At 46.9% G+C, this 27071-nt stretch overlaps 1 protein-coding gene across 2 annotated transcripts in view; it reads right to left on the reverse strand.

The window, feature by feature from the left end:
• Window positions 1-485: 485 nt before the first annotated feature.
• The window catches only part of ghrhrl (growth hormone releasing hormone receptor, like), a 78720-nt gene continuing 52134 nt past the window's right edge, over window positions 486-27071 (reverse strand). The window contains exons 6-13 of one of the 2 annotated variants that reach the window (XM_087986855.1): window positions 25221-25374; window positions 23094-23154; window positions 19340-19409; window positions 17772-17863; window positions 15913-16042; window positions 11025-11066; window positions 6925-7212; window positions 486-3446 (exon numbers count right to left, since the gene is read on the reverse strand). In XM_087986855.1, the coding sequence (XP_087842981.1) occupies window positions 7114-7212; window positions 11025-11066; window positions 15913-16042; window positions 17772-17863; window positions 19340-19409; window positions 23094-23154; window positions 25221-25374 (648 nt within the window). In that variant the 3' untranslated portion in view covers window positions 486-3446; window positions 6925-7113. The remainder of the gene's footprint in view (window positions 3447-6924; window positions 7213-11024; window positions 11067-15912; window positions 16043-17771; window positions 17864-19339; window positions 19410-23093; window positions 23155-25220; window positions 25375-27071) is intronic. The other variant, XM_043690845.2, reaches the window with a different exon arrangement.

Consider the following 27071-nt stretch of genomic DNA (forward strand, 5'->3'; position numbering starts at 1 on the left):
AGCGAAAAGACTTTGTCTATTTATCCTGTCCATGCCCTTCATGATTTTATAAACCTCTATAAGGTCACCCCTCAGTCTCCTACGCTCCAGCCTATTCAACCTCTCCAAAGACATTCCCAGGTTCGACTCCAGCCTCGAGCAATTGTCTGTGTGGGGTTTGTGTGTTCTCCCCGTGTCCGAGTGGGTTTCCTCTGGGTGCTCCAGTTTCCTCCCACAATCCAAAGATGTGCAGGTTAGGGTGGATTGGCCGTGGGAAATTGCCTGTAGTGTTCAGGTTAGGTGCATTTGTCAGGGGTAAATGAACAGTAATAGGGTAGAGGAATGGGCCTGGGTGGGTTACTCTTCGGAGGGTCGATGTGGACTGGTTGGGCTGAATGGCCTGTTTTCACACTGTGGGGATTCTATGAATCTATGTGCTTCCCAAAACTCAAATGGAAAGAAGGGAAATGGCATCCTGGATTCCATAGTTGGCTAAAGGCAAGGGTCTCAGATTAATAAGATCATAAAACCATAAGAAATAGGAGTGGAAGTAAGGCCATTCGGCCCATCAGGTCCACGCTGCCATTCAATCATGGCTGATGGGCATTTCAATGGCACTTACCCACACTCTCCCTGTATCCCTTAATTCCTTGCGAGATTAAGAATTTATCAATCTCTGCCTTGAAGACGTTTAACGTACCGGTCTCCACTGCGCTCCGTGGCAATGAATTCCACAGGCCCACCACTCTCTGGCTGAAGAAATTTCCGTTCTTAATTGACCCCCTCTAATTCTAAGGCTGTGCCCATGCATCCTCGTCTCCCCACCTAACAGAAACAATTTCCCAGCATCCACCCTTTCAAAGCCGTGCATTATCTTGTAAGTTTCTATTAGATCTCCCCTCAACCTTCTAAACTTTAAATGAATACAATCCCAGGATCCTCAGCCGTTCGTCTTATGGGCAGGAGACCCGACGGTGTTCTGTCAAAGGTGAGCAGTTGAGTTATTTCTGGGATCCTGAGCCAATACATATCACTCAACCAATCCCCAATTGCAGGCACGACATATTAACCCAGCCACCGCTGGTCTCTGAGGAAGAGAATTCCAGGTGAACAACCTTCTAACGTTTGTGGGTGTGGTGCCAAACAAGAGGGCTGCTTCATCCTGAGTGGTGTCAAGCTTCTTGAGTGTTGTCAGGGCTGCGTCTCACTACCTACCATGTTCAAAGCCAGCTCCCCATTGGCTGGGTTTATGGATTAACAATCGAGCAGTAATACCCCGAGGCCAATCTACACTGGGCACACAGCTGGGGAGGAGATGGCCCAGTGGTATTATCACTGGGTTGTAGATCCAGGTAATGTTTTGGAGACCTGGGTCCAAATCCCACCATGCCAGATTGTGGAATTTAAATTCAATAAACATTTATAAATAGATTCATTAAGAGTCTAATGATGACCATGGGTCCATTGTTGGGAAAAACACATCAGGTTCACTAATGTCCTTTTGGGAAGGAAACCGCTGTCCTTACCGGGTCTGGCCTACATGTGACTCCAGGCCCACTGCAATGTGGTTGACTCTTAACTGTTCTCTGGGCAATAAATGCCAGCCCAACCAGTGATGTCCTCATCCCGTGAATGAATAAAGGAAAACAAAACATTGCCACACTTAGCCCTGGGTCAGCAGCACATTGGGATATCTGCTTTATCTCATCCCAGTTTGGGGGCAGCACGGTGGCTCAGTGGTTAGCACTGTTGCCTCACAGCGCCAGGGACCCAGGTTCGATTCCAGCCTCGGGCAACTGTCTGTGTGGAGTCTGCACATTTTTCCGGTGTGTGCGTGGGTTTCCTCTGGGTGCTCCAGTTTCCTCTCACAATCGAAACAATGTGCAGATTAGGTGAATTGGCCATGCTAAATTGTCCATAGTGTTCAGGGATGTGTAGGTGAGGTGCATTAGTCAGGTGTAAATGTAGTGTAATGGGGTAGGGGAATGGGTCTGGGCGGGATGCTCTTTGGAGGGTCGGCATGGACTTGTTGGGCCGAATGGCCTGTTTCCACACTGTAGGGTTTCTATGATTGAAATGGATCAGGAATACAGTGAGCACCTCAGACCCCCACATTGATCGCTGTGAGACCTCACTTGTCACATGCTTCCCATTGGAGTTCCTGCCACCACCCCTCCTCCCTGCTTCCCCCTTGAGCAGGCAATCTCTGAACCAGAACTACCACCAGGACATTGACCTTAAACATCCATATGCCTTTAGCTTTCCCACAGACCTTCTGAATTCACTCTGGTGGACGTAGCTGTGTCCGTTCACTTAGCTACCTCTGCAAAACTGTCCAATCGGCAGATTGGTTTGACACGGTCTGTATTCACCAGAGTTTAGGATGAGAAGGATTTCATAAAACATATAAAATTCCAACCAGGGCTGGATAGTCTGGACGCAGGGAGGATGTTTCCCCCTGTGCGGGCAGTGTCAAACCAGGGGACACAGTCACAGGATACATGATAGACCATTTAGGACTGAGATGAGGAAGATTCGTCAGTCAAGGTGTGGTGACCCTGTGGAAATTCGCTCCCACAGAAGCCTCTGGACGCCAAGTCACTAAATATATTCAAGGAAGAGATAGAGTCATAGAGTCATAGAGATGTACAGCATGGAAACAGACCCTTCGGTCCAACCCGTCCATGCCAACCAGATATCCCAACCCAATCTAGTTCTACCTGCCAGCACCCGGCCCATATCGCTCCAAACCCTTCCTATTCATATACCCATCCAAATGCCTCTTAAATGTTGCAATTGTACCAGCCTCCACCACTTCCTCTGGAAGCTCATTCCAAACATGGTACTACCCTCTGTGATGTTTAGATATTAAAGTAATCATGGGGTATGGGGAGAAAGTGGGAACAGAGCATTGAGATAGAGGATCATCCATGATTGTATTGAATGGAGAAGCATACTTGAAGGGCTGAATAGCCTACTCCAGCTCCAAGATTCGATGTTACTAACATAACCAACACAAATCAGATGAGCGGTTCATAATTGCACACCTACGAGTGGGTACTTTCTCTGTACAATTTCCCGACGGCCCAAACATCGCCACATTTCGAGAAGAGAAACATTTCAGTGGTTTGCCAAGAGCTTTGGGAATTCCCATGGATGCGACAGGTGCCATATAAATGCCAACCGTTTTTGTCTCTCTCCTTGTAGTTCCTCATCGAGAGTGCGATTTTGGACAAAGAAATGGCACGACCCTTCCACAAGCTGCTTCCCCCCCCGGGAGTTCACTGGAAGTTATCATGAGCTGGATGGATGTTGAGCCAATAACCACCTCATGACAGACCGAGTCCCAAGATTTCGGTATTGAATTCCTCACGGGGGATCCTCAGGGAGACCAAGTCGGTCAATGCTGGTCAAACTCCAGTCTCGACAGCAGAGGCTGCCTATTGCACATCTCGCATGAGGCTTACCTGTGGGTCAAAGAGAAACAGCACAGAGGTTCATGATCAGAGAGTGTTCCAAAGGCCTTCAGTGCACATAGCAACAAGTCAGATCCGCGTTAGATGTCTAACAGCAGGGAAGCAGCTACAGCTCAGCCAATGGGTGTTGACCAGCTAAAACCCTCCAAGCAAAGAGGGCTGGACATGGGACTTGGAGCAGGAGTGGACCATTCAGCCCATCAAGTCTGCTGCACCATTCTTGGAGCCAGTAAGGACAGATGCTGAGGGTCAAGAGTCAATAGATGTGGAGCTGGGAAAAAAACAACAGGTCATTTCGCATCCGAGGAGCATGAAGGTTGGCATTTCGGGCCGAAACCCTTTGTCAGTCCTGAAACATTGCCTTTCCTGCTCCTCGGATGCTGTCTGTGTTTCCCCAGCTCCATCTATTGAGTGCTGCACCGTTTAACTAACGTGATGGTGGCCTCTCTCCTCTTCGCTGCCTGTCCACACCATACTGTGCAAAATCTGCAGAACTCAACCATGTTACGTTAACCCAACCATCACCTCCCTCTGAGGAAGGGAATTCCACGCTAACAACTCATTAGTGTTTGTGGATGTGACGCCAATCGAGCGGGATGTTTTGTCCTGGATAGCGTAAAGCTTCTTGTGTTTTGTCAGAGCTGTGTCTCACCACCCTACCACGTTCAAAGGCAGCTCCCCGTCGCCTGGGTTTCAGAATTAATAACCGAGCAGCAATACCATCAAGCCAATCGACACAGCACACACTACTGCATTTATCCCTGGGTCATCAGCACTTCGGGTGGCACGATGGCTCAGTGGTTAGCACTGCTGCCTCACAGCACCCAGGTTCAATTCCAGCCTCGGGTGACTGTCTGTGTGGAGTTTGCACATTCTCCCCGTGTCTGTGTGGGTTTCCTCCGGGTGCTCCGGTTTCCTCCCACAGTCCAAAGATGTGCAGGTTAGGGTGACTCAGCCATGCTAAATTGCCCGTAGTGTTAGGTGAAGGGGTAAACGTCGGGGAATGGATCCGGGTGGGTTGCTCTTCGGCGGGTCGGTGTGGACTTGTTGGGTCGAAGCACCTGTTTCCACACTGTAAGTAATCTAATCTAATCTAATTCAATATCTGCTTCACCTCATCCCAGGATTGAAGTGGTTCAGGAATAACTCACAGCACACCCCCACCAGCAGCTGTTGAAGGGCAGCAAGGAGTGGTCCATCAGTGTCAACCTTGCTCAAACTGCCCACAAGACAAGACCAGTGCAATTTTATTGAAGAATTACGGTCTAGCTACCTTTTCACACAGAGCAGGAGTCGGGAGAGATCTGAGCATCATTGGGCAGGCAGTATTTATGTGGCCTTTGCATGACCATTAGAAAACTTGTACAAAGGATAAATAACAGCACAGTGCAGGAACAGGCCCTTCGGCTCACCCAGACTGTGCTAGCACATGATGCCTTTCTAAACTAAAAGCATCTTGCCTCTGCGCGGTCCGGATCCCTCTATTCCCTCCATCCATCAAGGCACCTCTTAAACATTGCTATTGTATCCCACTCCACCATCTACTGCAGCAGCACATTCCAGGTGCTTGCCACCCTCTGTGATTAAAAAAAACCTGCCTTTCACATCTCCTTTAAACTTAGCCCCTTTCACCTTAAGCCTATGTCCTCTAGTTAATGACATTTCTACCCTGGGACAAAGACTCCCATTATCAGTTCTATCCGTGCCTCTCATAATTCTGTACATTTCTATCAGGTCTCCCCTCGGCCAAATGAAAACAAACCAAGTATGTCCAATCTCCCCTCACAGTTAATACCCTCCAAACCAGGTAACATGCTGGTAAACCATTTCTGTACCTTCCCCAAATCCTCCAGTGGTAGTGTGGCAAACAAAACTGCACACAATATTCCAAATGTGCCCTAACTAAAGTACTATACAGCTGCATCAAGACTTGCCAATCTTTATAGTCTATGTCCTGCCAATGAAGGCAAGCGTGCCATATGTCTTCTTGAGCACCTTATCCACTTGTGTTGTCACTTTCAGGGAACTGGGGACTGTAAGCCCAGATCCCTCTGTATGTTGAAGCTATTAGGGTTCTGCCATTTACTGTATACTTCCCACTTACAATAGATCTCCCAAAACACATCACCTCGTATTTGTCCAGACTAAACTCCACCCCTGCTGCATCCTCTGGCAATCCTCCCAGTATCCACAGCTCTCCAAATCTTTGTGTCGCCCGCAAACTTTCTAATCAAACTCCGAGTGCTCCTCTAAATCATGTATGCAGACGGTGTTACAGATAACAGGAGTGCAGCACTGATCCCTGTGGAACACCACTGCTCACTGCTCTCCAGTCTGAAGAAGACCCTTCTATTGTTGCTCTGTTTTCTGTGGCCAAGCCAGTTCTGTATCCAGCTTACCAGCTCACTGTGGATCCCATGTGACTTCAGCCTGCCCTGAGGGACCTTGTCAAAGGCCTTGGTAAAGTCCATGTAGACAACATCTGCTGCCCTGCCCTCATCAATCATCTTTGTCACTTCCTCAAGAAGTTCAATCAGGTTTGGCCACATCTTCCTTCTCAGGCAGATGTAAAAGTCTCATCTGAAAAAATAGGGGTGTCCTCTATGATGGATAAGATTCCCTACAGTGTGGAAGCAGGTCCTTTGGCCCAACAAGTCCACACCGACTCTCCAAAGAGTAACCCACCCAGACCCACTCCCCTCAGACTAATGCACCTAACACTAGGGATAATTTAGCATGGCCAATTCACCTGACCTACACATCTTTGGACTGTGGGTGGAAACCGGAGCACCCGGAGGAAACCCACGCAGACTCTCTGCAGGCACCCTGTCTCTATTCCTGATGAAGGGCTTTTGCCTGAAATGTCGATTTTCCTGCTCCTTGGATGCTGCCTGACCTGCTGTCAGGCAGCATCCAAGGTGCTGTCCAGCACCACTCTAATCTAGACACCTGTGTCCTCTATGATGTCCAGCCCAGTTTTAGCCCTTTCACCAGCAGGACAGTCATTATTGCATTTCTGTCTCTGGGAGGTGACTGTGGGAGACTTGACTGTCACAACCCCTTCATTCAGAGAACTGCAAACACACGCACCCGTCAATACAGTGTCAAAGGGTCAGTAGGGCAGATGATGAGTGTAGCTTCCTTGAAAGCATTGTACCCAATGTTTGGAGTAGTCCATTTCGGACAGAGATGAGGAGAAATGTCTTCCCCCAGAGAGTGGGGAGCCTGTGGAATTCTCTGCCACAGGAAGTGTTTGAGGCCAAAGCATTGAATGTATTAGAGACAAATAGAGTATTTTTTAAGATAAAAGAGATCAAAGGCAATGGGGAGAAAGGAGACTGAGTTGGACGATCAGCCATGATCATGTTGATGGCACAGCACGTGAGGGCTGAATGGCCTACTCCTGCTCCTATTATCTTATTATCTAAGTAGCACACTATCTCAGGCTGGAGAACAACATTTTGCTCACCTAGTGTGGTTAAATCCTTCCAGGTTGCCCAACTTGAGCTCACACTGATTCCTTTGAAATAAAATTAAATAATGAAAGATTCCATAAGGTAGGAGGGGACAGATTTCTTCAACAGTGAGAAAGTGAAGTAGACGGGAGGGTCAGCGAATCGGGTTGAAAGTGCTTTCCGCTTGACCTTTGACCTAGAGTTCAACAGGAAGTGTCCATCTGGGTTTTCCCTATGACTGGCACGGCCCCATAACTGTTCAGTTTTCTGCTAAGCCATCTTCGGTAAATCTCTGTCTGCACCTGTTGGAAGAATTGCATGTTCCTTTAAAGCATTGACAATATTAAAGCACCATTTTGAGCCCATTCACAAATATCCACACCCTCCAAGGTCAAGGTCAATTCACCATAGTTTTAGAGTCATAGAGACAGAGTCATAGCGATATACAGCATGGAAACAGACCCGTCGGTCCAACCTGTCCATGCCGACCAGATATCCCAACCCAATCTAGTCCCACCTGCCAGCACCCAGCCCATATCCCTCCAAACCCTTCATATTCATATACCCATCCAAATGCCTCTTAAATGTTGCAATTGTACCAGCCTCCACCATATCCTCTGGCAGCTCATTCCATACACGTACCACCCTCTGCGTGAAAAAGCTGCCTGTTAGATCTCTTTCATATCTTTTCCCTCTCACCCTAAACCTATGCCCTCTAGTTCTGGACTCCCACACCCCAGGGAAAGGACTTTGTCTATTTATCCTATCCATGCCCCTCATTATTTTGTAAACCTCTATAAGGTCACCCCTCAGCATCTGACGCTCCAGGGAAAACAGCCCCAGCCTGTTCAGCCTCTCCCTTTAGCTCAGATCCTCCAACACTGTCAACATCCATGTAAATCCTTTCTGAAACCTTTCAAGTTTCACAACATCTTTCCGATTGGAAGGAGATCAGAATTGCATGCAATATTCCAACAGTGGCCTAACCAATGTCCTGTACAGCCACAACATGACCTCCCAACTCCTGTACTCAATACTCTGACCAATAAAGGAAAGCATACCAAATGCCTTCTTCACTATCCTATCTACCTGCGACTCCACTTTCAAGGAGCTATCAACCTGCACTCCAAGGTCTCTTTGTTCAGCAACACTCCCTAGGACCTTACCATTAAGTATATAAGTCCTGCTAAATTTTGCTTTCCCAAAATGCAGCACCTTGCATTTATCTGAATTAAACTCCATCTGCCACTTCTCAGCCCATTGGCCCATCTGGTCCAGATCCTGTTGTAATCTGAGATAACCATCTTCACTGTCCACTATACCTCCAATTTTGGAGTCATCTGCAACTTACTAACTGTACCTCTTATGCTCGCATCCAAATCATTTATGTAAATGACAAAATATAGAGGGCCCAGCACCGATCCGTGTGACACTCCACTGGTCACAGGCCTCCAGTCTGAAAAACAACCCTCCACCACCACCCTCTGTCTTTGACCTTTGAGCCAGTTCTGTATCCAAATGGGTAGTTCTCCCTGTATTCCATGAGATCTAACCTTGCTAATCAGTCTCCCATGGGGAACCTTGTCGAACGCCTTACTGAAGTCCATATAGATCACATCTACTGCTCTGCCCTCATCAATCTTCTTTGTTACTTCTTCGTGAGACATGATTTCCCACGCACAAAGCCATGTTGACTATCCCTAATCAGTCCTTGCCTTTCCAAATGCATGTACATCCTGTCCCTCAGGATTCCCTCTAACAACTTGCCCACCACGGAGGTCAGGTTCACCGGTCTATAGTTCCCTGGCTTGTCTTTACCGCCATTCTTAAACAGTGGTACCATGTTAGCCAACCTCCAGTCTTCCGGCACCTCACCTGTGACTATCGATGATACAAATATCTCAGCAAGAGGTCCAGCAATCGCTTCTCTACCTTCCCACGGAGTTCTCGGGTACACCTGATCAGGTCCTGGGGATTTATCCACTTTTACCCGTTTCATGACATCCAGCACTTCCTCCTCTGTAATCTGGACATTTTGCAAGATGTCACCATCTATTTCCCTACAGTCTATATCTTCCATATCCTTTTCCACAGTAAATACTGATGCAAAATATTAATTTAGTATCTCCCCCATTTTCTGTGGCTCCACACAAAGGCCGCCTTGCTGATCTTTGAGGGGCCCTACTCTCTCCCTAGTTACCCTTTTATCCTTAATATATTTGTAAAAACCTTTTGGATTCTCCTTAATTCTATTTGCCAAAGCTATCTCATGTCCCCGTTTTTCCCTCCTGATTTCCCTCTTAAGCATACTCCTACTTTCTTTATACTCTTCTAACGATTCACTCGATCTATCCTGTCTACACCTGACATATGCTTCCTTCTTTTTCTTAACCAAACCCTCAATTTCTTTAGTCATCCAGCATTCCCTATACCTACCAGCCTTCCCTTTCACCCTGACAGGAATATACTGTCTCTGGATTCTTGTTAACTCAGTTCTGAAGGCTTCCCATTTTCCAGCCGTCCCTTTACCTGCGAACATCTGCCTCCAATCAGCTTTCGAAAGTTCTTGCCTAATACCGTCAAAATTGGCCTTCCTCCAACTTAGAACTTCGACTTTTAGATCTGGTCTATCCTTTTCCATCACTATTTTAAAACGAATAGAATTATGGTCGCTGGCCCCAAAGTGCTCCCCCACTGACACCTCAGTCACCTGCCCTGCCTTATTTCCCAAGAGTAGGTCAAGTTTTGCACCTTCTCTAGTAGGTACATCCACATATTGAATCAGAAAATTGTCTTGTACACACTTAAGAAATTCCTCTCCATCTAAACCTTTAGCACTACGGCAGTCCCAGTCTATGTTTGGAAAGTTTAAATCCCCTACCATAACTACCCCATTATTCTTACAGATAGCTGAGATCTCCATACAAGTTGGTTTCTCAATTTCCCTCTGACTATTGGGGCTGCTGTCTCATTAGAGAGAGAGACAACTGGTGGTGGTTTAACCTGAGGGTCACCCACACCTCAGGTAAGGGGAGAGGTTCAGAAGGAGAGTCATTCATGGTCACCTCAGCTGGTGTGGGGATTGAACCCACGTTGTTGGCATCACACTGCTTCACATACCAACCGTCCAGTCAACTGAGCTCCACCCCTCCCCCAATCCCTCCACCACCAACACTCAGTAGCAGCAGTGTGTACCAGCTACAAGATGCACGGCAGAAATTCACCAAAGATCCTCAGACAGCACCTTCCAAACCCATGACCACTTCTTTCTAGAAGGACAAGGGCATTAGATACATGGGAACACCACCCCCTGCAAGTTCCCCTCCATGCCCTCACCATCCTGACTTGGAAATATATCACCATTCCTTCACTGTCACTGAGTCAAAATCCTGGAATTCCCTCCCGAAGGGCATTGTGGGTCAACCCACAGCAGGTGGACTGCAGCAGTTCAAGAAGGCAGCTTTACAAGGGATAAGGATGGGGGTGGGTGGGAACTTGATTAAAACTTACAGGAAACTGAGAGGCCTGGATAGAGTGGACATGGAGTGGTGTCCCGAGTAGTGGGAGGGACTAGTACCTGAGGGCACAGCCTCAGAGTGAAGGGATGACCCTATGCAATAAACATGAGGAGGAATTTCTCCAGCCAGAGGGGAGGTGACTCTGTGGAATGCGCTGCCACAGAGGGCTATGGAGGCGAAGTCATTGAGTGAATTTGAGACAAAGATAGATAGGTTCTTGACTGGTAAGGGGATCAAAGGTTAAGGGGAGAAAGCAGGAGAGTGGGGTTGAGAAACATCAGCCATGATCAAATAGCGGAGCAGACTGTATAGGTGAGGCTGGTACAATGACAACATTTTTAAGATATCTGGATAGGTATATGAATAGGAAGGGTTTGGGGGGATATGTGCCAAGTGCTGGCAAATGGGACTAGATTAAGTTAGGATATCTGGTTGGCATGGACGGGTTGGACTAAAAGGTCTGTTTCCACACTGTACATCTCTATGACTTTATGACAAAGACCATGCAGAACTGCTTCAGTAATTGCCTATGTGCATAAAAAATTGTTTACAATGGATAAAGTATACTCTTGCGATAAATAAAAGGCTTTGCTTACCTCTTGGTTCATAAAGCAGTACAGCACTCCAACTATAAAGCCCTGTGTAAGAACAGAGAACAGCAAACCCATTACAACGCAATCAGGAAAATATTGACATTGCTTATTCCAATGGCTGGTTAAAAATAAAAGAAGCATTTGTGTAGCACCTTCCACAATCACCAGGTGTCCCAAAACACTTCAAAGCCCAACGAAGGACTTCTTAAACTTTCCAGAGTTTGAAATGTTGGAAATGCCAATTTACATGCACGCCATCACCCCACATTCCCCAATGGGACATGGCCAGATTATCTGGTTTTACAATGTCACTGGGACACGGGGGGGGGCTCCCATCACCTTTTTAATGCAATGCCAGTGATGGATGCAGTGCAATGGATGATTTATGTTCACCGGGGAAGGTCAAAAGCACCTCAGTCTAACATTGCATCTGAAACATAGAATCTCTGATAGTGTGGCACTCCCTCTGTACTCTCCTGCAGCACTCACTTGCATTTGTATAGCCCCTATTCAACATCCTGAGGGTACCACTGACCAGACTCTGAACTGTACCAGTCAGGTAAACCCTGCAGCTAAAGAGCAGGGCAGAGACAAGGAAATCTACCCTCCTGACTCCCCAAAACCTGTCCACCATCTACAAGGTGCAAGTCAGGAATGTGATGGAATACTCCCCCCTTGCCTGGATGGGGGCAGTTCCAACAACACTCAAGAAGCGTGATACCATCCTGGACAAAGCAGCACCCGCTTGATTGGCACCACATCCACAAACATCCACTCCCTCCCCCACCGACACTCAGTAGGCAGCAGTGTGTACTATCTATAAGATGCAGTGCAAAAATTCACCAAAGATCCTCAGACAAAGATCCTGCAGTGATTGTAACAAGGTCAGCTAGGTGGATCTTACAGAATTTGAGTCCCCTGATTGGGGCTGCTAATCGGGGAGCCCTGGCTGACAGATAAAAAAGAGCATTAGGGATTTTTCTTTCTTTATTCATTCACAGGATGAGGGCATCTCTGGATGGGCCAGCATTTATTGCCCGTCGCTAATTGCCCAGCGGGCAGTTAGGAATCAACCACATAGCTGTGGGTTTGAGGTCACATGTAGACCAGACAAGAAAAGGATGCCAGTTTCCTTTCCTAAAGGACATTAGTGAACCTGATGGGTTTTTCCAACAATGGATTCATGGTCATCATTAGGCTCTTAATTCAGATTTGTATCGAATTCAAATTCCACCATCTCCCATTCAAACTCAGGTCCCCTCAATATTACCTGGATCCCGAGATTAATATTTCAGCAATAATTCCTCCACATGATAGCGAGACACAGAATAGGGAGAGAGAGAGAGCAGCTGAACACGTAGCTGCCGGGTTAATGCAGGAGGGTGGATTTCAGGTTTATGGATAATTGGGGCTCATTCTGGGGAAGGTGCTATCTCTACAAACCAGAAGGGTACTAATATCCTGGGTGGGAAATTTCCTGGTGCTATCCGGGTGGGTTTAAGCTAGCTCAGCAGGGGAATGGGAATCTGAGGTGTAATTCCAGTGCACAGGAGGATGAGAGTAGGGAGGGCATGGATAGGGTTTCACAGTCACAAACTGGTTTGAAGTGTGTCTACTTCAACGCCAGAAGTACCCGGAATAAGGTAGGTGAGCTTGCAGCGTGGATAGGTACCTGGCACTTCGATGTTGTGGCCATTTTGGAGACATGGATAGAGCAGGGTGAGGAATGGATGTTGCAGGTTCCAGGGTTTAAATCTTTCATTAAAAACAGGCAAGGCGGTAAAAGAGGGGGAGGTGTGGCTTTGTTAATCAAGGATAGTATAACGGATAAGAACTATAATGAACTTTTGACGAGGACTCATCTACTAAGGTAGTATGGGCTGAGGTTAGAAACAGGAGAGGAGAGGTCACACTGCTGGGAGTTTGTTATAGGCCTCTGCAGAGTTCCGGAGGTGGAAGAGAGGATTAGCAAAACGATTTTGGATAGGAGTGAAAGGAACAGGGTGGTCATTATGGGGGACTTTAACTTCCCCAACATTGACTGGAAATGCTATGATCTAGTACGTTGGATGGATCAGTTTTTGTCCAATGTGTGCAGGAGGGTTTCCTGACACAGTATATCGAAGGGCCAACAAGAGGGGAGGCCACACTGGATCTGGTGCTTGGTAATGAATCAGGCCAGGTGTTTGATTTTGTGGTAGGTGACCGCTTTGGAAAAGTGACCATAAATCAGTTACGTTTAATCTAGCAATGGAAAGGGATATGCCGCAGGGCAAGAGTTATCAAGGTGGGAAGTGCAATCATAATGCGATTAGGCAAGACTTAGGATGCATAGAATGGGGTAGCAAAATGTAGGAGATGGGGCCAATCGAAATGTGGAGCTGGTTTAAGGAACAGATATGTCTTTGATTAGGTATGTCCCTGTCAGGCAGGGAGGAAGTGATAAGGGAAAGGAACCGTGGTTTACAATAGAAATTGCATCTCTTGTTAAGCGGAAGAAGAAGCTTATGTGACATTGAGATGAGATGGTTCAGATGAGGCGATGGAGAGTTACAGATCAGCAAGGAAGGATTTAAAGAGAGAGTTAAGAAGAGCAAAGAGAGGACATGAGCAGTCCTTAGCAAATAGAATAAAGGAGAACCCTAAAGTTTTCTATAGGTATGTGAGGGATAAAAGGATGACAAGGGTAGGAATAGGGCCAGTCAAAGACAGATGTGGGAAGTTGTGTGTGGACCCTGTGGAGATCGGAGAGATGCTAAACGAATATTTCTCATCGGTTTTCACTCAGGAAAAGGAGAATATTGGAGAGGAGAAGAATGAGGTATGAGATATTAGACTAGAAAGGATCGAGGTTAGTAAGGAACAGGTGTTATCAATTCTAGAAGGAGTGAAAGTAGACAAGTCCCCTGGGCCGGATGAGATTTATCCGAGGATTCTCTGGGATGCTAGGGAGGAGATGGCGGAGCCTTTGGCCTTGATCTTTGAGTCGTCATTGTCTACAGGTTTAGTACCTGAGGACTGGAGGATTGCAAATGTTGTGCCCTTGTTCAAGAAGGGCAGTAGAGATGACCCAGGTAATTATAGACCAGTGAGCCTTACTTCTGTTGTAGGAAAGGTTTTGGAAAGAATTATAAGAGATAAGATTTATAATCATGGTTTCGTCAAGGGTAGGTCATGTCTGGAATTTGATACAGACATACAAGATGATCAGAGGAGGAGATAGGGTGGACAGTGAATGTGCTTTTCCTCGGATGATGACATCAGCTTGTACGAGAGGGTATAACTACAAATTGAGGGGTGATGGATTTAAAACAGATGTCAGAGGCAGGTTCTTTACTCAGAGAGTGGTAAGGGCATGGAATGCCCTACCTGCCAGTGTAGTTAACTCAGCCACATTATGGGCATTTAAACATTCCTTGGATAAGCACATGGATGATGATGGGATAGTGTGGAGGGATGGGCTTAGATTAGTTCACAGGTCGGTGCAACACCGAGGGCCGCAGGGCCTGTTCTGTGCTGTACTTTTCTATGTTTTATGTTCTAATACCACTAGGCCATCGCCTCCCCGAACTGAGATACTGGCACTCTGAGAGCTGACTCTGAAGGGGCTGTATTAGAGTCAAGGGCTTTTCACATGTAAGTAGAGGGAGACTTGGTGATAGGATACTGGCCTCTGTGAAGTTATTTCAGTCTCAGATTCAGGCAGTTCAATCATAGTGGAGAAGCTGGGTTCTTTCTCCATAGGCCAGAGAAGGTAAAGAGGAGATTTATTCTCAACTCACTCACAGGATGTGGGCATCGCTGGCTGGGCCAACATTTATTACCCATCCCTAGTTGCCCTCTTGAGAAGGTGGGGGTGAGCTGCCTTCTTGAACCGCTGCAGTCCACCTGCTGTAGGGTAGACCCACAATGCCCTTAAGGAGGGAATTCCAGGATTTTGACCCAGCGACACTGAAGGAACGGTGATACATTTCCAAAAACACTTGGCAAAAACATAATGTAGGAAATTGCGAAGTCACTCCATTTGGGAGGAAGAATCAAAAATGCAGTTTATTACTGGGGTGGAACATTCTGGAAATGTGCTGTGCAGAGGGATCTGGGTGTTCTTACGATTGAAACACAACATGTTAGCGTGGAGGTGCAGTGAGTAATTAAGGAGGTAAATGGAATTTTGGCATTTATTGCTAGAGGATTGGAGTTTAAATGAGAGGAAGTCTTGTTACAACAGTACAGGATGTTGCTGAGGCCATATCTGGAGTATTGTGTACTGTTTAGACCCTGTGTCTGAAAAACAAATATACCAGCAATAGCAACAGCTCCAAAAGAGATTCACTCAACTGATTCCTGGGATGAGAGGATTGATTTATCAGGAATGTCTAAACAGATTAGGACTTTACTCATTTGAATTCAGAATAATGAGTCTTGATCTTATTGAAACATACAATTCTGAGGCGACTTGACAAGATAGGTGTAGGGAAGATGTTTGGGGAATCTCAAACTCAGGGACACAGTTACAAGATAAAGGGACACTCATTTAAGACTGAGATCCAAAGGAATTTCTCCTCCCAGAGAGTAGTGAATGTCTGGAATTCTCTACCCCAGAGGGTTCTGGAGGCTAGATCACTGTAAGTATATCAAGAGGAGGTAGATAGATTTTTGAGGGATCTGAGGAGCTGGGTTGAAGCCAGTGCAGATCAGCCACGATCATATAGAATGGCAGGGTGGGCTTGAGGGGCTGAATGGCCTGTGTGTGCTGCTAATCCATTTGTTTTGCATTAGTTTACGATGGATTGGCAGATCCCAAGATTGATTCTCCCGTCAGCGGTAAGCATTATGGCACTCCCCAGCAACAAATGGTGACCATCCCTGCACAGTTCAAAGTTCGCCGTACCTGGAATGACCCGATGCAGAGGTCAAGATAAAGTCTAATGGCTAGCACGGCCCCATCAGGAGGGAAAGCACAGACGATGTAGTGCACACCAAACAGAGGGACGAGCAGCAGGGTTGACTTTGTCAGTCGCCTGTGTAGAGAGGAGAACAATTCAATGAAACACTGAGAATGGCAAATCTTTCCTTTTTCATCCTGAAGGATGAATTCTGCAATGCTTCCCAGATCCTTACAGCTCAGGGCTGCCCTAGGCACGGAACAAGAAACTTGCTATAAGGGGTCATGGTTCTGAAAGCGTTGATGTTGGAGTTGCATTAGCTCCAGCCGTCCTTCAGTGGCTAATCTTACTGGGATCCTAATGGAGACAGGCAGGAGGCTGGAAGAACACAGCAAGCCAGACAGCATCAGGAGGGGAGAAGTTGACGTTTCGGGTGTAACCCTTTCCAAGGCTGAAGAAGGGTCAGACCCGCAACATTGACTTCTCCACCTCCTGATGATGCCTGGCTTGCTGTGTTCTTCTAGCCTCCTGCCTGTATAGATTGGATTCCAGCATCTGCAGTGTTTTTTGTCTCTAACCAAGGGGTCCTAATGGAGACAGACATAATTTACCTGGCTACATAGACTGCCTCCATTTGTACATTTGGAGACTTGGGATGTGCAATTGGTGAATGCAACTGTCGTTGGACACAAATATTATGCAAGGGCTTGTGAGGCAATGTTGTGTAAGGATTCCGAATGAGTTACATTGAAGGTCCATGTGTTGGCACCAACCCTGATGGTGCATTTGGATGGAGAAACAGTCAGCCCTGGAGCTGGATATACTGTACCCAACCCCAAACAGTTGTAACTGTGCCTAACTGGTTAACTTCTGGAAAAAGACACATTTTGCCAAACCTCTTTGTGTTGTACTCATCAGGACAATTTGCAAGAATACCAACTCAAGACAAAAAAAAGCATTTATACGGGAGGCAATGGCCTGCTGGTATTATTGTTAGACTGTTAATCCAGAGACCCAGGTAATGTTCTGGGGACACGGGTTCAAATCCCACCAAGGCAGATGGTGTAATTTGAACTCAGTTAAAATCTGGAAGTAAGGGTCTAATGATGACCATGAATCCATTGTTGGAAAAATCTATCTGGTTCACTAATAGCCTTTAGGGAAGGAATCTGCCATCCTTACCTGGTCTGGCCTACGTGTGACTCCAGACCCACGGCAATGTGATTGACACTTAACTACCCTCTGGGTAATTAGGGTGGGTAATAAATGCTGGCCCATCCAGCGGTGCCCTCATCCCGTGAATGAATTAAAAAATGAAATGCATGAGAGGAAAGGGTTAATTGGTCGGCAAGTGAATTCTGAAGGGATGGCACGGTGGCTCAGTGGTTAGCACTGCTGCCTCACAGCGCCAGGGTCCTGGGTTCGATTCCAGTGTGGAGCTTGCACATTCTCTGCGACGGTTTCCTCCGGGTACTCCGATTTCCTCTCACAGTCTAAGGATGTGTAGTTTAGGGCGGATTAGGAACAGGAATAGACATGGAATGAGTGGGAGGACAATGGTGTTCTAACTGGGGCCAGTGGCCATGGTGGTACCCAGGTGTACCCATCACTGGCTGGAGAGAGCTGAGGAGGTTTGGCCAATAACACATGCCATTGTCTTCCTGCCATCTTTATGGACCTGGACCCAGGCTGTGTAGAAGCTGCAGTTTCTGTCCAGTGGGAAGCAGCCCAGACTGACATCCTCCCCACCCTCTCCCCCCCCCCCACCCCCCCCACCCACTAGTACGGTCCCTCCATGACCAGAGGTGAAAGGATCCGCGGTGCTGGGCTACACACACAGCGAGTGCCTTCTGCTAGCACCTACCTGTACTGTGAGGAGATAGCTGTGTGGACCTCCCTCGGCATCACCTTCTGCACCAGGATCCGGATGATGTTAATGAAAAGCACAAAGTTGATCTGCAGAAGGAGAGGAAAGGATGTGAGAAGCAGGAATAGGCCATTCAGCCCTTCTAACCTGCCCTGCTGTTCAATCAATTGATCAGAGTCAAGCGAATGCAGTTAATTAAATGATTGTCTTGTGGTTGAGGGTTCAATATCAGCCAAGATGGCAAGGAAGGCGAGCCTCTTCTTTGACATCAGGCCATGTGATTATTTCCAGAGGAGGACAGACCAGGGCCTTCATTTAACTGATAGGAACAGGAGTGGAGCCTTCAGCCCCTCGAGGCTGTCCCACCATTCCCAGCTGATCTGTGGCCTAATTCCATATACCTGCCTTGGGCCCATATCCTTTAATATCTCTGCTTAATGAAAACGTAGCTATCTCAGATTTAAAACAAACAACTGATCCACTGTGGTTTCTGCAAGAGAGGTCCAAACCTCTCCCACCCCGTTGTGTGTAGAAGTGTTTCCTAGCACCTCTCCTGCACAGTCTGACCCTAACTCACAGACTGTGCCCCTACCTCTGGAATCCCCAACCAGTGGAAATAGAATATCTTTTCAAGTTAATATCCTGAAGACGTCAATCAGATCACTCCTTCTAAATTCGAGAGACAACCGACCGAATTTGTGTAATCTCTCCTCACAACATTAAAAAAGAACAGTGTCTCTGACTTGGATAATACTGACTTGGGAGAAATACACCTGATACTGTGTTGAAATCTCTAGACCAGCCTTCAGACTGGGACATTGGGCCAGAAACCCTGGCTAACCCCACGAGGCTGAGATAGAGACGAAAAGCAACACCTCTGTCCACGTCTGCACCAAGAGCTGGCAGACTGGTGTCATGATACGGTCACTGGACAAAGTAACTCCAGGCTAATGTTCCGGAGATGTTGGTCTGAATCCCATTACAGCAGATGGTTAAACCTTGTCAGAATGGAAAAGGTGAGTCAAATCCCAAACTTGCGTCAAGAGCCCAATGTGGTTAGTTTCAACTTAAGGAGGGGATAGATTCTTAATGAGAAATGGGGTTTGAGGGTTTAGATTAGATTAGATTACTTTACAGTGTGGAAACAGGCCCTTCGGCCCAACAAGTCCACACCGACCCGCCGAAGCGCAAACCACCCATACCCCTACATTTACCCCTTACCTAACACTACGGGCAATTTAGCATGGCCAATTCACCTTCCCTGCACATCTTTGGACTGTGGGAGGAAACTGGAGCACCCGGAGGAGACCCACGCAGACACGGGGAGAATGTGCAAACTCCACACAGTCAGTCGCCTGAGGCGGGAATTGAACCCGGGTCTCTGGCGGTGTGAGGCAGCAGTGCTAACCACTGTGCCACCGTGCCGCCCACTATGGGGAACGGGCAGGTGAGGCCAAGGTGAGATCAGCCATGACCATAATGAGTGGGGGAGCAGGCTCAAGGGGCTGAATGGACTCCTGGCTCTTGTCTAAAAGGCTGATTAAAGGCTTACTGTAATCACTTACTGCAATAGACGCCACAATTGGTCCTTTGATTATCCACCAGTACGGAGAACCTTCAATAACATCCCAGCACCTGGTAATGTAACACAATGTCAATGGGAAACTGCCCACAGCATTCTCTCCTTCGGTTTGGTGACCAACACTACACCGCAACGCACCACCTCTACCATCAACAACCATCAAGAAGAGGAAGTGAAGCAGGCACATTGGGCTAGCATCTCATTCCGTCACCAAGGCCTGGCATTCCCTCCCTAACGAAATGGTGGGTGCAGAGTGCAGCAGTTCAAGAAGGCAGTTCACTACCACCTTCTCAAGAGCAACAGGGGACTAATGGTAAACGTTGGCCCAGCCAGTGATGCCCACATCCTGTGAGTGAATTAAGAATAAATCTCCTCTTCACCTAACACTAACCCAGCTAACCTGCACAACCCTGGACATTATGGACAATTTAGTGTGGCCAACCCACGCATCTTTGGTCAGAAGTCACGTGATACCAGGTTATAGCCCCTCTTTCCTGATGAAGGGATTATGCCTGAAACGTCGATTCTCCTGCTCCTCGGATGCTGCCTTGCTTTTCCAGCACCACACTCTCGACTCTCGACTCTGCATCCGCAGTCCTCACTTTCTCCTTATAGTCCAACAGGTCCATTTGAAATCACAAGCTTTCAGACCAACACCTCCACACCTTTGGACTGTGGGCGGAAACCCACATTGACACAAGGAGAACATGCAAACTCCAAACAGACAGTGGCCCGAGGCTGGGATTGAACCCAGGTCCCTAGCGCTGTCAGGAAGCAGTGCTAATGGCTGAGCCTCCAGGCTATCATACACTTGCTCACCAGTAACCTGTTCCCTGATGCTCCCTTTGGTTTCCGTCAGGTCCCCATTCACCTCCTGATCTCTCATTGCAACCTTGGTCTGAACATTGTACGAGCTAAACTCCAGAGGTAAAAATCTGGTAAATGGAACATAACGTGGGAAAGAGTGAAATAGCACAGATTGCAGGCATGATAAAAAAGAATGAATTGACATGGTGAGAGATTGCAGATCTCCGAGCTGCAGGAGGATCTGGGTGTCCCAATCACAAAAGGTACAGCAAGTAATTCAGAACATGAGTAGAATGTTATCCCTTATCTTGGAGATTATTTGAATAAAAAAGGTAACATTTCAGGGGATTAGAGAGGTTGCGCTTGGAATATTGTGCACAGTATTTGACTGCAAAAGGATTGGAAGCATTTCAGAGAAAGTTTAGATTAGATTAAATTCCCTACAGTGTGGGAACAGGCCCTTCGGCCCACCTAGTCCACAATGACCCTCTGAAGAGTAACCCACCCAGACCCATGTCCCTCTGACTAATGCACCGAACACTATGGGCACCGTGGCCAATTCACCTGCACAGCTTTGGATTGTGGGAGGAAACCGGAGCACTCAGAGGAAACCCACGCAGACACAGGGAGAATGTGCAAACTCCACACAGTCAGTCGCCCGAGGCGGGAATTGAACCCGGGTCCCTGGCGCAGTGAGGCAGCAGTGCTAACCACTGAGCCACCGTGCCATCCCTGACTAATCCCTGCCCGTTTACCAGACTAATCCCTGCATTTGGTGACTTGATGCACCCACATAAACACTGAGACTACAAGAGCAGGTCAGAGGCTAGGAAACTGCAGTGAGTACACACCTCCCAACTCTCTAAAGCCTGTCCACCATCTCCAAGGCACAAGTCAGGATTGTGATGGAATCCTCCCCACTTGCCTGGATGGGTGCAGCTCCAACAACACTCAAGAAACTTGACACCATCCAGGACAAAGCAGCCCCTGCTTGATTAGCACCCTTTCTGCCATCTTCAACATCCACTCCTTCCATCACTGATGCCCTGTGGGAGCAGTATGTTCCATTTATGAAATAGAGTCAGAAAGTCATAAAGCTGTACAGCACAGAAACAAACCCTTCGGTCCAGCTCATCCACGCCGACCAGATATCCTAACCTAGTCTAGTCCCATTTTCCAGCACCTGGCCCATATCCCTCTGAACCCTTCCTATTCATATACCCATCCAGATGCCTTTTAAATGTTGTAATTGTACCAGCCTCCACCTCTTCCTCTGGCAGCTCATTCCATACACGTACCACCCTATGCATGAAACAGCTGCCCCGTAGGTCCTTTTTATATCATTCCTCTCTCACCTTAAACCTATGCCCTTGTGTTATGGAATCCCCCACTCCAAGGAAAAGACCCCCATGTCCATTTGCCCTATCCATGCCCCTCAAGATTTTATAAACCTCTATAAAGTCACCCCTCAGCCTCCAACGCTCCAGGGAAAACAGACCCAGCTTATTCAGCCTCTCCCAATAGTTCAAACCTTCTAACCCTGGCAACATCCTTGTAAATCTTTTCTGAACCCTTTCAAGTTTCACAACATCCTTCCAATAGGAAGGAGATCAGAATTGCATGCAATATTCCAACAGTGGCCTAACCAATGTCGTGTACAGCTGCAACATGACCTCCCAACTCCTGTACTCAATACTCTGACCAATAAAGGAAAGCATACCAAACGCCGCCTTCACTATCTATCTACCTGCGACTCCACTTTCAAGGAGCTATGAACCTGCACTCCAAGGTCTCTTTGTTCAGCAACACTCCCTAGGACCTTACCATTAAGTGTATAAATCCTGCCTTGATTTGCCTTTCCAAAATGTAACCCCTGAAATTTATCTGAATTAAACTCCATCTGCCACTTCTCAGCCCAATGGCCCATCTGATCAAGATCCTGTTGTAATCTGAGGTAACATTCTTTGCTGTCCACTACACCTCCAATTTTGGAGTCATTTGCAAACTTACTAACTGTATCTCTTATGCTCACATCCAAATCATTTATATAAATGATGAAAAGTAGTGGACCCAGCACAATTCTTGTGGCACTCCACTGGTCACAGGCCTCCAGTCTGAAAAACAACCCTTTACCACCCTCTGTTTTCTACCTTCGAACCAGTTCTATGGCTAGTTCATAGAATCCCTACAGTGTGGAAACTAGTCCACACTGACCCTCTGAAGAGTAACCTACCCAAACCCATTCCCTACCCTATATTTACCCCTGACTAATGCACCTAACACTACAGGCAATTTAGCATGGCCAATTCACCTGACCTGCACATCTTTGGATTGTGGGAGGAAACCGGAGCACCCGGAGGAAACCCACGCAGACATGGGGAGAACGTGCAAACTCCACACAGACTGTCTGTGAAGGCTGGAATCGAACCCAGGTCCCTGGCACTGTGAGGCAGCAGTGCTAACCACTGAGCCACCATGCTGCCCCTGTATTCCATGTGATCTAACTTTGCTAACCAGTTTACCATGAGGAATCTTGTTGAATGCCTTACTGAAGTCCATATAGATCATGTCCACCGATCTGCCCTCATCAATCCTCTTTGTTACTTCTTCAAAAAACTCAATCATATCAGTGAGGCACAATTTCTCATGCACAAAGCCATGTTGACTATCCCTGATGCACTAAAAAACTCAACAAGCCCTTTTAAACAGCACCTTCCAAACTTGCAAACTCTATTACCATAAAGAACGGGAGCAGCAGATATATGGGACCACCACCTCCTGCAAATTCCCCTCCAAGCCACTCACCCTCCTGACTTGGAAATATATCACTGTTCCTCCATTCACTGCAGATCTACATTCGCTGGTTCACCCTCATCTCACAGTTTTAACTTTGTGCACTGACCTTTAACTTAATCAAAAGAAATACTCACTCAGTATTTTCAAATTGAAGTTTTGTAATCACCCAGGCAACAGTACAAACAGTGGGAACACCTTGAAGAAAAGAAATGGTTCTATTAGTCCCGACAGAGGCTGCAGGTTACAGGAGTTAGGAGCTGGACAGTTCCTGAAGTGAAAATCAAATCACAGTCACTTACAGCAGAGAGTACCAGGTGACAGCAGCTACACTGGCTGCATTAGAGATTCCAATTCATTTCACATGTTTAAGCTCTTTGTGTTTAACAGTAACTGGGCGGGGGGCCTTTTGTGGTACAGTGGTAGTGTCCCTCCTCTTACTATTGGGCCCCCGGGTTCAAGCCCCACCTGCCCTACAGCTGTGTAAAAACATCTCTTTCATTTACCTATCCAGCTCACGTTTGGAAGTTAATCCTGAATCTGCTTCCGTTTCCCAACCCGAGATGCACCATCCACATCCCATTCTCTCGAACAGTTTCACACCTCAGTGAATCTGTCTGACTGACGGAGTTAACTGTTTGCAGATTGCTACAACAGCACTAACAGGAAGCTGTCTTCAAGCCAAAACAATGCTCTTTTGATTTCATTCATTTCTTCATTGGCCAGCATTTATCGCCCATCCCTAATTACCCAGAGGGCAGTTAAGAGTCAACCACATTGCTGTGGGTGTGGAGTCATATGTAGGCCAGACAAGGTAAGGAGGGCAGTTTCATTCCCTAAATGGAATTAGTGAACCAGATGGGTTTTTCCAACAATCGACAATGTTTTCACAGTTATCATTAGACTCTTCATTTCAGATTTTTCTTGACTTCGCATTCCACGATCTGCTGTGGCAAGATTTGAACCCAGGTCCCCAAATCATTTCTTAGGCTTTGAGATTAATAGTCCAGCCGTAATGCCACTAAGCTATCACTGCCCCACCCCACTGTCCATCACAGAAATGAGCAATGTGGTATATGAATTTTAATGCCTGTGTTGCCAGGTTTGAAGGTAGTACATCCCAAAGACTGGCTTTCACATCAAGTAGCAAGTCCCTTTGGATAGCCACAGCAAACAGGTTAGTGACTGCATCCAATCAGATGGCCCGGGGAGTTGAGAACCGGGGTCAAAGTCTCAGGATATGAGGTATGCCATTCAGGACTGAGATGGGGAAAGGTTTCTTCACTCAAAGGGGTGTGAATTCTCTACCATAAACAGCTGTGGAGGTCAATTCACTGAATACATTCAAGAAAATTATGTTTTTGAGATTTTAAAGGCATAAAGGGGCATGGAGAGAAAGCATTGGGAAAGAGGATCAGCTGTGGTCATATCGAGTGGTGGATCAAGCTTGAAGGGCCAAACGGCCTACTCCTGCTCCTATTTTCAATATTTCTATGTTTTAGATGGTGCTTGCAAGACTCAATACATTTAATGCGGCTCCAAAATACAGGGTCATTCTGCTACAACGCGCATTTTGTTAACACTAATTTGTTGAAACGCGATCGGCGACTTGGGAACAGTGTTTCTAAAGCGCCACCTTTTATAACGTGTGTTGGCTGTAACACGGATCACATCACCAAAAAACTTTAAGCACTGTGATTTTTCTATTACACGGCAAAGCACAGGAACGCAGCCATCGCGGTATAGAGGAACTACCTGTATTTGTTAAACAATCCCAAGTGTGCTAAAGATCACACTGACTGCCAGGTTAGGACCATCCATCTGGCTTGCAATGGGCAGTCCTTGTGTGTACTGGGAGCTGCATTTATTAATAGACAGGGTTCTGTCTTTTGCATGTAAACACACTTTATTTGCAACAAATTAGGTGACAGTTATTCATTGGGGCCCGGAGCCAGTTTTGGGAGTGGGTTCCCCTGATATCAGAGTTAGGTCTGCAACTTTCTACAGTGAATATTAATGTCTAGGAGGAGGGGCGTGAATGCACTGTGCCCAATGTCGCTCTGAAAATAAAGCAAGAACACAGACTATCGAGTCATTGTCTGCCAGTCGTCTTTCTTGGCGCCATGCTTCCTCCCCAATGACAACAACCAATGTTTCAAAACAAACGCCGCCATGAGGTTGTGAAGGGTGCTACATGAATGCAAAAAGCAGTTGCTGTGGAAGTGGGCTTGATGCAGCACTGGCCTCAGTGCTCCGTTACCTACCCCATCCCAGGACGCTCCACCACCAGAAGTAACTTTTGCCGTAGGAGAAGGGCACTACCAGCAGAGAGCTGAGGTACAGGGCCTCCACCAGCAGCCAGAAGTAATTGGTCAACATGCAAAAGTACCAGAACACCACTGAAATCTTACAGCCGGCCTGCAACGAGAGAACGACCACAAAGCAGTTAGTTCCTATTGAGGTTGTTACAACACGGCAGTAAACCTTTCTGCTAATTAAACCAAATTCACAGAAAAGCTGATCTCACCCCATAATCTGTTAAATAATGAGTGATAGAGAACTACCTAAATTCCCAATATTTAAAAGAAAAATAACAATTTTATTGTTTAACTCCAAAAGCAAACATTAAACAACAACTAATTACATTTCTCAGCCTCCTTTGTCTTAAAGATGTGTTATCTACCTCCAACTCCATAACAGTATACAGATCCGATAAAGCCCCTATTAAATTTACAGCAAATCAATTTTCAAAACCAGAGCGTGGTGTCAACCTTCCTCTGTTTGTAGGTCTCCCTGGGTTGTCTTTGATCTTATGCTGCACAGATTTTTCATATGAAAAGGTACCTTTGATAGCGAGGTTTCGGCCAGTCTGTCTGACAATGGCAGAAGGTTGATCTGTCTCTGGCTAACTGTCTAAAATGCCTAATGTGTCTACCCGAAAACATTAGATCGTCTCATTGGTTCAATGTTGTCAAAACAGTAAAATTCAAATTCGATCGGGTTTTAGTTCTTCGGGCATAATTCAAACTGGATTAGATTCCCCACAGCTTGGAAACAGGCCCTTCAGCCCAACAATTCCACAATGACCCTCCGAAGAGTAACCACCCAGTCCCATTTCCCTCTGACTCATGCACCTCACACTATAGGCAATTTAACATAGCCAATTCACCTGAACTGCACAGGTTTGGACTGTGGGAGGAAACCCATACAAACACAGGGAGAACGTACAACCTCCACACGGACAGTCGCCCGAGGCTAGAATTGAACCTAGGATGCTGGTGCTGTGAGGCAGCAGTGCTAACCATTGAGCCACAGTGCCACCCCAGTTAAATTTGAACTGCTGTGGTATCCAGGTTACAACAATATGTTACATCTTTCAATTTTCCAGCGCACTGTGTGACTGCGGGTCAGTCACATGACAGCAGCTTTACAGCTTTCACTCTCTCTTAAAGGTACAGCACATGTCTTAAACTTCAGAACAAGATCATTGTAGAAACAGAGAAAATAGGAGCAGGAGTAGGTCATTCAGCCCATCAGACCTGCTCCGTCATTCAATATGATCTCTGGCTGATCATCCGACTCGATCCCTGTTTCTGCTTCCTGCACCTCCCCGATACCCTTTAGCCTAAGAACTATGTCTAACTCTGTTCACACATGCTACCATAACCTGCTGAGATTATCCAGCAGTTTTGTTTATTCTTTTATTACTAATTCCATTGGCCCCAACTGGGGAAATAATGGGACACAGCTGGAGAGTTGCAAGTAGTTTAGGGACCACCCCCTCCCCTCCCCCCACCTCATCTAAGGAACGAGACTGGCATCAGAGGCAGTCCATAGGAGGTTCACTCAGCTGGAGCCAGCTGTGGAAGGGTTGTCTTCTGAGGAGAGGTTGAGTAGGTTGGGCCTGTACTCGTTGGAGTTTTGAAGAATGAGGTATTGAAACGTACAAGAGTCTTAGGGGACCTGACAGGGTAGATATCTAAAGGTTCCCTCTCCTTGTGGGGCCAGGGATACAGTCTCAGAATGAGGGGTCACACATTTAAGATGGAGATGAGGAGGAATTCCGTCTCTCAGAGAGGGATGTGAACCTGTGGAATTCTTCACCTCAGAGGGAT

This window comes from Chiloscyllium plagiosum, unplaced genomic scaffold, assembly GCF_037043375.1.
Source record: "Chiloscyllium plagiosum isolate Xiang-an unplaced genomic scaffold, Cpla_swu_hap1 HiC_scaffold_5, whole genome shotgun sequence".
In the NCBI taxonomy this organism is placed as follows: Eukaryota; Metazoa; Chordata; class Chondrichthyes; order Orectolobiformes; family Hemiscylliidae; genus Chiloscyllium; species Chiloscyllium plagiosum.